The 13,726-nt window shown below is 49.0% G+C and overlaps 1 protein-coding gene across 2 annotated transcripts in view; it reads right to left on the bottom strand.

Annotated features, from left to right (window-relative positions):
* prr36b (proline rich 36b) overlaps window positions 1-13,726 on the bottom strand; it is a 29,652-nt gene that overhangs the window by 9,041 nt on the left and 6,885 nt on the right. For both annotated transcript variants that reach the window (XM_076032598.1, XM_076032596.1), the window contains exons 2-3: window positions 6,757-7,498; window positions 5,729-5,801 (exon numbers count right to left, since the gene is read on the bottom strand). In XM_076032598.1, coding sequence (XP_075888713.1) covers window positions 5,729-5,801; window positions 6,757-7,387 — 704 coding nt within the window. In that variant the 5' untranslated portion in view covers window positions 7,388-7,498. The remainder of the gene's footprint in view (window positions 1-5,728; window positions 5,802-6,756; window positions 7,499-13,726) is intronic.

The raw sequence follows: 13,726 nt of genomic DNA on the forward strand, positions 1-13,726 counted from the left end.
CCTCTGATGACGACCTCTCAGGCCTGCCAATTGGCAGATCCAAGTCGTACCCCTGAGCTGCATCAGTGTTCTGCCATCCAGTTCACCACTCACCAGCTACGCAAGCTATTGATTATCTTCATTGATATATTGATGTTTTCTCAGTATTTGTGAATTATTTTATCTTGTTGTTTTACACTTAGTTTAACATTTGTTTAATAAAAACACTCGAACACCCAACATTGACGCGCACCCACTTTTTATGTTAACTTGACAGCGGGAATGCACGTTAAATGGCCCGCAGTAGCCAGCATCACCGGACCGGCACTCAACGATTCGGTGAGCAAATCTTTTTCGTGAACCGATTCAAGTGATTCGGTTCGCTAAGAAACCGAACTGCTGTGTTGACATCACTCGGGGGAAGAATTACGACCTGCTTTTCGCAGCGACTGCAGATTGTCAGTGGCCAGGATGCTGACTGTTGCTCACGGCGCACACCAGCGCCGGCCGCCGTTACATCAGCGGCAATTTGTCGGATGACGTAGGCGCATTCAATCAGCGGCAATAAAACGTTATTATCCTCCGGGGAGCGTCAATGGAGCCGGCGCCGTGACTAATGTGGGAACACGGACGAGACGAGCGCGCGCGCAGGGCGGCGGGGAGGCGCACTAGTGCAACGCCGCATCCACACACACACACGCGCGCACACAAACACACACGCACACACACACAGCTGTGCAGTCAGCACACAAGCAGAAGAAAGCAGTGAAACATCTTGCTCATTCTTCCTATGTGGGCCACTATCACTGTTCTGCGCAGAAAGAGAAACCCCTCCGCTCCGCTTTCACACACCCACACATAGAAACATACGCACAAACGCATGCGTGCAGTTCACAAGCCCTCGAGCTTCGTCTGCGGCAGGAGTGCATGGAGAGCAGCATGACTTATTTAGCTGCTGCGCCGCTGCCACCATTTACTTCTTCCCTTCTTCTTTCATTTTTAAAAAATTTTTTTTTTTTGTTTTAATTCCTCTCGCCGTTGAGTTTGCAGGCTGCGAGGCAAGGGCAGGGACGGAGCTCCGGTGACTCACAAGTGCACTGGCCCGAGACTTTAAAAGGCCAGCGTGCGTGCATCCGTCTCCACTGTTCTGCCACATTATTGCAGAACACAATGCCGGAATATATGCCGACATTTTGTACATATATATATGTATATCTATACGGTTGTATTAAATTTAATAATATATCGCAAATACAGAGTACGGACTGCATGCCCTTCCCCGAATTTCAAAAGAGCAATTTTAAATTGAAATGCTGTTTTTACAGACACACTACAGCCACAGCTTAACTGTCCTCTTTGAGGTGAAAGTCAAAAGAAGCAAGATGACGCAAACTGGGTTTACTGTCTTGCATGTTGTTGATTCTCATGAGAAACTGTCCATGGTGCACCACTCCTTCTTATGTGACTGGGATGCTGGGATAAGGTCCAGCCCCCCTGGAACACTGAGTGCAGCACAAGCAGTAATGGAATGAAAGAGGGACACAAAAGCACCCAGAGAAGAGGAAATATGTTTGGTAAAAAACAAAGAACATGTTTTTCTAATCAGCCATATTCAGCCACGTGTGATATTGCATGATGGGCTCAACAAACGACTCGAGAAGTCTTTGAGGGCTTCGAGAAAACACTTTGTGAAGCTGCAGAAGGAGCAGACTTTAAAGACAATAAGACATCGTACGTACATTATACCAGTCAGAGTTTGCGGAGTACAACAACAACAACAAAAAGGCTGTTATTAAAAGTTTCTATGGAAGCCCACTAATTGAATTTGCCCCAAAAAGCTCCATCTGAGCAGCAGCCACAGTGACCCATTAGATTGATGTCGCCAAGTCAAAGTGCATTTGCTCTGCACTTTATTTGTCCCGACAACCGGAACCTGCGGGCCAGTGGAATCAAATCAGAGACAGGAGAAGCAGGATGTGCCTGGAAGTGCTGGCGGTTAATGCGTTTCTGCCCTCCGACCACTCCGCTTCTCCCAGTCGTGAATAAAGGGTTCACCGAGGTAGTGAAACATTTAGAGTTGAAATTTACGGTCCTGTCACAATCTATAAATAACTGCATGCCACGCACGCACACACAAACGCGCGCGCGCACGCAAAAAAAAAAAACACACTTTAATTAAATACAGCATGTCTTCAAGGGCACGCTGGGCTGTCAGAAGAAGTTTACGTCCCTCCTGGGCACTCAGATGTAGGTCTGGAGCAGCCAGTCATTCTCTCTGTGACACTGCGTGTAGACCCACTAACAGTAGAAAATAATGCATCGGGAAGAACAAGCGACAAAGACTTGAACGCAAAGGGTGAATTTAGTTAAGACGACTAGAGCGAAGGCCGTGGCCAGAGGGTTTGCTGTGTCTCCCCCGCCAGCACCGCTGCCAAAGACTGCGGAGGAGGTGCCAGGAGACGGCCCAGCGCAGGCCTGAGAAGTGAAGGGGGCCGTAGGGAGGCAACAAGGAGGAGCAGGGGAGCTCAGCCAGAGAGCTACAAACTGACCTGGCCAGGACCAGTCATCAGGTCCCAGAGGGCAGGTCCTCACGCACTGTGCGAGACCAGGGGTCAGCCACCTTTCAGAACCTCAGAGCTGCTTCATGGCTACTGAGTCACACAAAGAGCAACCAGGTTGCTACACTCTTCTGAAATAACAAGTTTTCTCATTTCCTCATCATGTCAATTATTCACAATAAGGACGACTTGATAAGGTTGAATACAGATAGCATCAATATTCAACACTTATATCAGAGTTCATCTATACTTCTCAAGTCTTGATGTGTAATAATATTTTTCATCATTTGATTTTGAAGATATTGTCATCGTCAAGTGTAATTACAAATGAATAGCAAGAGAATAAAAGGATAACGTGCGACTCATGAGGTTCTTGGGGGCGGGGGGGCCACCGTGTTGGTGACCCCTGTGCTTAAGACTACTGTTGGGCACTGGGATGGGATCGTCAGCGTGACCACGCCCGCCCGGCCTCACGGGGCTGGAGCGTGTCAGCAGCTCCTCTGGACGATCAAGATATTGACGCCATCGATTGGCCTGCTCGTTCCCAAGGCTTGGTTTAATTAGGCACCTCGCCGACGTCACTTGTCGTAGCATCCGCAGCCACCGTGTTGCACTGCCGCAGGCTGTCCAGGACCTCATAAATGAGGCCTGATCCAGGTCTGGGAGGAGATGATCCAGGAGACCACCAAGACGATGAAGGGAGTGCGAGACAGCGCAGTACTGAGCCACATGATGACTTTGTATTGGTCAGGCTAACATTATTTTGCTCTCATGTAATGAATAAATATGATCAACAGGAATGTTTCATTAATCAAGACCTGGAATGTGTGATTGTACATAAGAGGTGCTGCACAATCACAGTTGAGTGTTCACCAGCCTGGAAGGTGCTCCTCTTGCTAACCCACTGCTCTCTGGGTGACCACACTGACCAGTGGTCAATGATCAGTGATCAGTTGTAAAGGAACCCATTTATGTTTGACATGAGTGGCGTGGAGCTCCTGCGCTGCAGCGATTACACACGCATCCTCCAGTAATGCCATTTAATTAGCTGTTTGCCTATCAACCATTGTGTTAAGCGGTAATCTGAGCGTAATCTCCTCCACAATCCAACGGCTGCCTGCCCGAGTCCTGTCCAGTGCAGTGGGGGAGGGGATCATCTTGTTACCAGGCGCAGGAAAGCGGGGAGGATGAAGCGTTTATTCCTTCATTGACTGTATTTCTGTATTAAAGAATCACACTATGGAGACACCTCGCGTCGTGTGTGTTCTGTAAAAACTTTTTTTTAACCAGGGTCAAAACATGAAAGCACTTGTCAGAATGTGACCGGTTACATAAAACATGTATACCTACATGTGTGTGTATACACACACACATGTAGACATACAAAATCAGTCACTTCTCTCAGACTATTCAGGTTTTCCGCTCTGTTCCCTCGATGCGTTTCGTTGGTCGTCCTCCACTCAGGCAAGCGCAGGTGCGGCAGCCTCTCCCACAAAACTCTTAACGTAATTACAGTTGAAATCAAGATGTAATCATTTTCCATGACTTTTGGACTGGACAGTTTCCTAATGATGTCAGCGATGATTCATTATGACGTTACGGTGCCAGACACCAATGCGTCCCTCGGTGTCTCAGGGGACAGCTTGCTCGGGCCAGCCTGAGAATGTTCCGGCTACATTAGTCCTACTTATCATCCACAAGCCTTCCTAAAACCTTTTTATATGAAGTTTTTTTTTTTTTTTGCCATCCAGAGTTTGTTTATTAACTAGTGCAGCTGTAACAACACAACAGATCCTTTTCTACCAAATGCGACTATTAAGTTTGAAAAGTTTGCATACGACTGAAATGGCTCTCGAAATACTTTTGACTTTTGACAGGAATGCAAGCTAAGCAGCATTGGGAAAGAATTTGAACAGTGGTGGTGGCAGGTGGTTAATAACCATTAATCAACATTGCTGCATTGGCTGATGAAGATGTTTGAGCTATAAAACAACAAAGGAAATGGTCACTTTTTGGCTATGTCAGCTTTTTGATGGGATTGGAGAGCACTATTAAAAAACATGACTTGCAACTTTTAGCAATGCCTCTGTAAAACATATCTCTTCCGTGTGTTCCTGATTGGTCGGTTTCTTCTGCAAACAGTCTGGCGTGTTTGACGACGACATTCGCTGTCAACTAAAGAAAAGAAACATACCAACGTGGTGAGATCAGAGCGCGAACAACAGTCCCGTCACTGATGCAGAGACTGGCCTTCGCTCTCCCCCCCAGCAATAAAAGCAGCCTCGAAGAGAGGCAGTGGCCTCTGCTCTGCCCCCCCCCTCCCCCCGCCCCTCCTCCCGACAAACAATCCAAACTTCAACAACCCAGAGTTTCTATCAGATCTCCTCTTTGAGACAAAGGCCCTCTTGAGCCCTGCTGCCCTCCTGCTTCCAAGGAACCTCAGGACCAACAACAAACTCACACGGTTATTCAAGTGAGAAACACATGCTGACCTGGTTGCATGCACTCCAGTCACAAGCGCCGACTCCTTGGATACTAAAACTTTCGGGCGCCTTCGCCGCTGATTCTCACTAAGCCCTGTTTTATTAATAAAGCAGCTCCATCGTGCCTGCTCTGGTGCAGCCCTGCGAGGCATCGCTCACAGGCTTATTCTGACATTGGCTGCTCGCTGGCCTACTTACTCCCACTTCTCCAGTGCCTCTGTGTGGGAGACACACTGTTGTTCCCGAGTGCAGGGTAAATTGTCTCGGTTCTCTTTAAACCGCAGCCAAACGACACCATTTGGCCCAACTGCGCTTTTTAAACGTGAAAATCTCGTTGAGTTCCTCACTTCTTCTCATCTATATGACCCCGATATTCACACCTGATTGCTTTCTGCAGTGGCCACAGAGCAACAAGGCTGCAGGATCAACAATTCCCGGGGCCCGGGCCCCTTTTTGTGTGTGGAGCTCAGATGTTCCCCTAAGACATGCGTGTCAGGCTAATTGGAAACTCCAAACTCTGCATAGGTGTGGTGGCAAACGTCAGGAAGAACGTGCAAACTCCGCACAGAAACCCCCCCCCCTCATGACATGTGACCTTCTCACGGTACGGAGCTGCATCGGCGTCAGCTCCCAGAGGCATCAACATGCAAATGTTTCTCATGCGCACACATGCGGGCCGCGGCAACGCTCCCTCATCGTCACACTGACCTGCTTGTTTTAGAGGCCGGGGCCTTCGAAGACGTGGACTCAGGCTTGGAGGAGGCAGCGGTCAGCCTGGCAGCTAGAGGACACGAGTGGACAGTAAAACAACGTCACTGACAGTGAAGACGTTAAAAGAATAAACAATTTGGATACACGGGGACAATGCTGCACTTATATATACATATTTTCATATTCATGACAGAGAGAGATGTGGGACAAATGTAGGATGAGCAGCTACTCTAGTGTGACTAACGTGTGCTAAATTTAAACTATGTGCAGCCATCTGTCTTCCATCATATTATGAATACTCCTTTGTGTTTCGGAGTGTCGGAGCCGCGTCGTGTCAGCCGGGGTGTTCATTCCCACCGTGAGAAGGCAAAATGTGCTGATTACAGCACCAATCAGCCAACACTGATCAAGAAGTTGGATCATTACCGTCCAAAGGCTGAACCGTTGTATCGTTATTATGTTTCTGTTTGGGAAATCAAAACATCTGGTGGAAGGTTAACCCAAACCCAGTGCTGATAAACTATATTTCACTGACCAGTTAAGTCAGAAAGGAATGAAGGCGACGACACCAATTGATCCCTCGAGCATATTCAAGTACACGCAGCCTAAGACGTTCACCAGCTCCCAATGGATGTGCTGGTGAAAAAAGATTTCAATGACTGAAACTTGCCCATGTCCGTGCCCACCACCTCTGCTGTAAAGGATTAGCAGCAAACGGCACAGCTTCGTGTCAGAACCCCATTGGCTTTGAAAAAAATTCTTAAAAATCCTTTGGTTTCCCAAAACATCCAAAGACACCCGACAGTATTGCAATTAAGTCGCGCCTTTGAAAAGTAAAACTAGACAGAAAGAGAAACGGCAATACTAAGCAGCGCATGAAACATCTGGCCCTGCATCGTCCAATCAGTGACAGACTGGTAATAATCAGTGGGCAATTAATTAGAGGAACGCCACGTGATTTTGTTGTCATGCACCCCTGCGTAAAGAACTGTTAGCAATGCGGTGCACCGATGCTTCCCACCGACCTGGAGGCTTCCTAGCGGCGGCGCTGCTGCTGGTGGACGGAGACCTGGTCGCCGCCGTCGTCGTCCCGGTCGTCTTCGCGCCGTTAGCAGCGGACAGAGGTTTCTTCTCGCCAACTTTGGTCTTGGGAGCCGGCGCCCCCGTCGAGCCGGCCGCTGCCCTGGCGGCCGCTGCGGTCGGCGCGCTGCTCTTCTTGGCCGCGGCGGCCGGAGTGGCCGGGGCCTTCTTGGACAGGACCCCGTTGGTCGGCGGCTTGGACGACGTGCCGTTTGACAGGCGGCTCTGGGTGGCGCCGGGCCGCGCGCCGGGCGGCGTCTTGCCCGGGGCGGAAGCCGACTTGCCCGCGGCGCCGATGTTGGGTTTGGATTTCAACAGAGCCTTGCTGGACGGACTGGCTTTACGCTCGCCCGAAGCCTTGCTGCTCATTTTGGCAGCCGCGGTGTCCTTGGTCGGGTCGGGCTGGGCCGTCACCGCCTCCGCAGATCGCTGCGGTGTCTCCCCCCCGACGGTGTCGGCGGCCTGGTCGGGCTCCTGGACCCCCCCGGCTGGCTGCGGCTCCGCTTCGTTTAGCGGGTTGGATTCCAGTGTTTCCGCTGGCTCCGGAGCTGCCGTGACAACACCGTCCGGCTTCATCTCCTCTCTATGAGTTGCGGTGGAAGGCCTCTGCAGCTGCGGTACAGAGCTGGCGGACTCGGAAATGACGGGTTGGCCTCAGGTCGACAGGTTTTCTGGAGACGCGAAGGTCTGGCATGGAGAGAGAGAAAAAAGTCATTAACAGTAGGACCGCAAATTTAAGCTTCCTGACTACAGGTACGACCCGAAAAATGAGAATATCAAGTAAAAGTTGCTTTATTTTGGCAATTTAAGTTAAAAGATGAAACCAACAAATTTTATTGAGCCATTACACGCAAATTGACATCTCAAGCAGTTCCTTGTTGTAACTTTGCTGATTAAGATTTTCAGCTTTTTAAAACCACAAACTACTTTTCTTGAGTTTTTGAATTTGAGTTTTTTTGTTAAGCTGCAAGACCTGATCAGCAAAATCCAGAGAAATAAAAACTTGAAATGTATTGATTTGCATATTATTCGTTTATATAATATGTCAGATTCACCTTTTAAGTTGAATTGCAGAAATACAACAAGCTTTTTTCAGGATATTCTCATTTTCTGTGTAGCACCTGTAGATTTCCCCCCCAGATCACTCGAATGACATCCATGAAACAATAGCTTGGTTATGGAGCACAGTTCTGGCATAACAAACAACTATGATATTCTTGCATTCAGGAGTTACTGTTCCAAGTTCAGAATGGAAAAAAAAAACAAAAAAACGCAGAAGTGTCAGATAATTGTTACAAGATTTATAATGCTGGAAAGTAGGGCAGCGCACGCACGCGCGCACGTCACAGTTCATCGCTCGTCCAGGGATGGAAAACAGAGCCGACACTTTATCAGTCGTACCGCAAGGGAGGAAGACGTTTACCGCGGAAACAACACATTCTGCAAATAGATGCCCTTAATTTCATCGCCGACTGCGATGAAGGGAAACGAAGGTGAGGGGTCCCCAGTGCGACGCTCGAAAGCTCAGTGACACAGTTGGGCAGCACAGCAGCGACCGGTTTGATTCGTCGTCCCGTCGGGTTCCAGGAGTGCCGAACGCTCAGACGGTGAGATTTTTCGCGACGGGGCTCTAAAAAAGAAGCTGCAAAGAAAAAAAACCCTTCTGACTGCACGGTGAACTTGTGTGTTTGGTTCTGACAGGTTTTTAACATGACACTTCACCTTGCACCCAATCCCTTGCAGCTGTACCTCTGCTGTCAATCGGCTGGAGATCAAACCCAGGACCGAATTCACGGCAAAATAAAAGAGCTAAGGCAGCCCAAGAGGAAGAGGAAGAACAGATAACAAGGAGAAGCAGGATGGGTTGAGTTTGAGTTTGAGTCACAGGTTAAAGACGACGCAGCCACAAGAACAACAGAAATAATATGTGCTGTGACAAAGATGACCGGCCTGCAGTGAGTGGAACTGTGGTGATATCAGACAGATGCCTCTTATTTAGTTTGGTTTGCTTCTTCAAAATACATTTAAAAAAAAAGAAGAAAAAAAAAAGACTGGGCTAAATATTGTGTTTTTTCTTTTTGCAGCAGTTCTCATGAACAGAAGACAGAGTAGCGTTGGGGGGGGAGGGGGGGGGGGTAAGCAGGAAACGGCCCTATCAAGTTTACAAACAGAGCGAGGAGCCAGCTGTGCGGGGATCTGGCTGAGAGCGCTGAGAGCAACTGCAGGGCAGCCACAGGAAGAGGCCGCAGTGTCAGCGAGGAAGGAGAGCGGTGGCGGAGCAACAAGACGCCACACTGCAAACCAAGACGGCCCAAACGCAGCCGGCCCCACAGGCACCGGCTGGGTCACTCGGGTGTTCCGATGACCTTAACTAGCATGCGCTCACCGGGCTATTTCTGGGAGCGGGCATCATCTTCACGCCGTTACTGTCTGGAAACTGCACGCCCCGCCCGGTCCCGACCCGTCCCGACCCGACCCGACCGTCCCGCCAGCCTCTCCGCTCATCTCCCCCAAATGAAAGATCAGGGATAAAGTCTTCTTTCAGCCCCCCCCCCCCACAGGGCCTCCCTTTCACCCTTCATTCTTCCTTCCTCTGCCCGCCCCCCCCGGCCCCCCCACACACACACACACACATACACCCCCACAACTGCAACCGCTCTCCTTCCACATCTCCTCGTCCGCTGTTTGTCTGCGCACAGATGGTCGGGGGCAGCTGAGCAGGGCCGCGGGGCGAGAGGGGGCGAGAGAGGGCGAGAGAGAAGAAATGCAACAGATAGGACGCACGGGTTGAACAACAGGGCGGCGCTCAGGACGACAACGAGACAGTCGTCGAAACGGACGACAAGGCGACAAACAAAACAGAAGAAAAAAAAGAAAAAGAAACAGAAGAGACGACACGCAGCTGCGAGAAGTCGCTGAGGGCGGCCGCACCCTCTCCCCGCGCCAGGGTTTGCCAGCGAGGTTGAAAATATGCAATTAGACAAATGGTGTCACCAACTAGGGAGGCTCGGCGAGGGGGGGGGGGGGAGAGTGTGCGTGTCAAAATGCAGAGGAGAAAACATTCTCTGTTTAAGAGATGTTAAACCTCACAAGGTGTATGCGCTTGAGAATAGGTAAATATACTGTTAGCAAAGGACAAGCAGCACTGCAGGAGCGAGATAAATACAGACAGTCTGTCGCAAGCGTCGCAAGGCAGCGCTACGAGGCCGCACGGACCGGCGCCGTCCAAAAGTGAGGTTTGCAGAATTTCCACACGGATCTGCAGAAATCAAATGCAAAATCTCAAACTCTCTGTGACAAAAACAACAGGTGGTTTCGATTAGGACCGTTTAGCATTAAAATAATGAACTCGATGAGGATGGAAGTTTTTTTTCCTTTGGTGTTTTCTCCACTCGTTCTTTTTCTAAACCTTACACCAACAACAAAATGATTGCGAAGATTTTGCGTTAGGAATCTCATAGTTCTGTGAAAAGACTCTTCCTGAATCTATTTTAGTTGGTCAAAAAGCAGCCACTAGCAGAAGAAAGTGAGAGTTTCTCTGATAAAACAAGGCTAAAGTTTGCAGACGACGGTGCAGTCGCTGCAGTTTTATTAGAAACAGACAAATCCCTCGTTAAAGGAAGAGCAAAGACAGGAATTGCGCTAAAAGCTTTCCCTGTCTTGGACATACTTTGGCCAGAGTTCTGTTTGCGATGGTAATGTGGGTCAAGTGCCTGTCTTGGCGCAAGAGACTGTCGCCTATTGGCGGCGAGGGAGTGTCTTTTAACTGCTGGGGTTCGATGGCTCGCCAATCGCCTTCCCCAACACGTTGTCAAAGCTGCTTCCCAGATACGATACGTAGGCAATGTATTTCACAGGTGTGCGAAAACACCCTATCTGGAAAGGAGGTTCGACTCAGTTTTCCAGCTCAGGCATTCATTCATTCATTCATTCATTTGCTGCTTCCCACAGTTCTGCTGTTGTGTTGGAGGAGTACGAGTAATGCACTCCGACTCCGAGCAACGTTGGCTTCACGTCCTCCTGCGAGTCCCCCGGTGGTTGTGTGATAAAAACGTTCAACTTTCTTCCAGCTCCGTTGCAAACTCAGTTACGTCTGCGGCGTGGCGGTATTACAATCGCTTGTCAGCGGCAGGACAAAAACAGCCTGCAAGAGGAGCCGCACCTTAACATTATTGACATGCGACTATCAGTGCTAGCTAAGCAACAAAGCACTCCGTTCTTGTGCGTTCAGAGCACATTTTTAACCTGGGCTTACGACCCGCTGACGCTGTGACTGACCAATCACTGCTTTGGCGGAGCGTGGCTCTCTATTGAACCCAGACAACTGGCCATTTACTTTGAAATCGACCCAGACGGCGACACCGTGCCAAACAGAAAAGGGATTGTAACATCAACGAGGGCGTTCATTCGGTGTCCGTATCGCTCCATGAATGCACCATTTGTTTGGTTTGGAATCAATAGACAAGTATACACAGAATCCCCCTTGGTTTCTCGCTCTGTTTCTCTGTATTGTCTTCTGATTATGCAAGTCAACTGTTAGCATAAATGTTACCTTGGCTGGGAGATTGTTATGTAGGTCAGGGCATCTACTACTAACATAGGGCATCTGTAGTTTCCAGTGATTGTTTGAAAGGAAAAAAACAAGCATTATTTTTTGTAAGGCTGCACTACTCACTGTGTGGTCATGCAGTCTATGGCATTCTGACAAATACAGCTTTTCTATTATGCCCACAACACGAACCACCTTCATACTTAACCAGGAGGGGGGGGGGGGGAAACAAACACCACCTTTTGTCCAACTACAACAAAACCTCAGCTTTTAGCTAAAAACTGCTAAGCTGTAAAAAAACAAAAAAACAAAAAAAGCATGGCAAAGTAATTAGCTCGGTGCTGCGTGCAAAGCATGTACAAGACAATCACCAGCACCTCGACAAGCAAGAGAAGCAGCAAGTGAAAATCCGCAGGGCTGCAATGCAAGATTCTGAACGCAGTTCAGCAGTTTGAGCTGCAAACCCACACCAAATTCCCCACAGGCCACACTGATGAGCTGCACAGTCAGTGATGCAGAGCAATCCCACACAGAAAAGAAACAACAATGCAACAATGGAAAAGCTCCCTTCAGTTCCCCGAATCACGGGGCAGTCAGACATATTGTATTGCAACACTTACCCAACCTGTTTCTGACAGGGCCCCCCCCCGCCCCCCAAAGAAATTGGGTCATGCCCAAAAATGTCTTGCTTCTTGCCCATGCCAGAACCCAGGTAGGTGGTAATGAACATATCCAGTCACGTGCTATATCTGCTTTACCACTTCTTTGGTTTCAAATGACCATTGCAAGCCTTTCATTTTAACTTTCTGTATGCAGTGCAGACTCCTCCCACCTTGTACGTACACAGAAGCAACATAGAAATATTTGTCTTTGGCTTAAAAAAAAAATTGACGCCTCATATTATCTCATACTTTCAAAATGTTGCTTTAAGAAAAAAAAAAAAAAAAAAAAAAAAAAAAGCCGTCCCATTCTGCAGTTCTCTTAGGGTTACTAATATCAAACGGTCATGAAGAGTAAACCTCCTCGCTCGATACCCAGTGTGAGATGTAAACTGCAGCGCGAGTGCTAACGCTGGGTGACGCATCCCTTTCATGCAGCGGCGTGGAGAGCCGACACTCAATAACTGGAAGGCATCCAACTCCACCGAGGGATTGAAGCCTCTCCGACTGTCTAGACACAAACACGCTGTTCTTGATTAATCGGGTCATCAGCATATTTAAACAAAAAACTGGCACCCTCTACCCGCCTTCGCCCTCCGCCCCCAAATCCCACCCCCCCCACCCGCTCCTTTTTTTTCCTGCATCACGTACAATCCAACGCAGCATGTTCACGTTTGCTGATAGCTATAAAAACATAACAAGCTACGCTGCGGGGCTGTTATTGAAAACAGTTTTTATGAATGCTATGAAAATGATAGAAGTGGGAAATACGTCTCTTAGACACAAGACCCATTTTCTTACACAAAAGAACGACATCAAATCCCCCCCCCCCCCCCCACCCCCAACCCCACCCCCAACCCCCCGCTAGCGCAATCCCTCAATTTAGCCTAATGCTATTCTGTGTTTTCAGTCACACAACTGTGTGTACACACATATGCATTCTGTGAGCCTTCCATCCCCAGGGCCTACTTTAAATAGCCGTCAAAGAGATGGATTGTGGGGGGGGGGGGGGGGGTGCGGGGGGTTGAGTGGCTGAGATGCAAGAAGCGGACAGCGAGCTTTTGTGACCAGGGCGATACTCCACGCGAGCATGAGGAGTTACACAAGACGCACGAGAGGACAGAAAAGCTTCGGGACAGGATGCGGTCAGCGAGCAAGAGGTTGTTTTGTTTTTTTGTTTTTTTTTGTAAACATCTGATTTTTTTTAAAGTCAATTTTAATGAGCACTGATGGGCCTCTGACCCCAGAATTGACAGACTCAGCACAAGACGGAGAGATTTGGCTGCTCAGTTTCAGCTTCAACACGGCAGACAAGCTCTGCTTTGACTCGAGCAGGGCAGGCCAGGAGCAGCAGAGTGTTGACGTCAAAGCAGGTCAGACACTAGGTCTGTTCTTACACTTTAACGTTTTGAATTGATTCGATTTATTAGCCTTGTTAAGGTGTACAGAGAGGAATAGCCGAATGGGTTGTTTGTGTGAGTCTATCCACCAAAAACATCCGTTTTCTATCAGCGCTTATAATTGGAGCTACGGCGATGCACGTCCACCCGAAGGGTCTCCAGCAGACCTGAGGGGCCTGTCTTAGGATTGTGGGAGGCGGCCTGAGAGATTCCAGGGAGGCAGAAGGAGCAGGTGCTCCACACAGAAAGGCCCTCGGTCGGAGTCGAGATTAGAGCCGTCGAGCTGCGAGGCAACGGCGCTAACTAC

The sequence above is a fragment of the Nelusetta ayraudi genome, unplaced genomic scaffold (genome assembly GCF_046127955.1).
Source record: "Nelusetta ayraudi isolate G7.1 ecotype Tasmania unplaced genomic scaffold, CSIRO-AGI_Nayr_v1 ptg000034l, whole genome shotgun sequence".
Lineage (NCBI taxonomy): Eukaryota > Metazoa > Chordata > Actinopteri > Tetraodontiformes > Monacanthidae > Nelusetta > Nelusetta ayraudi.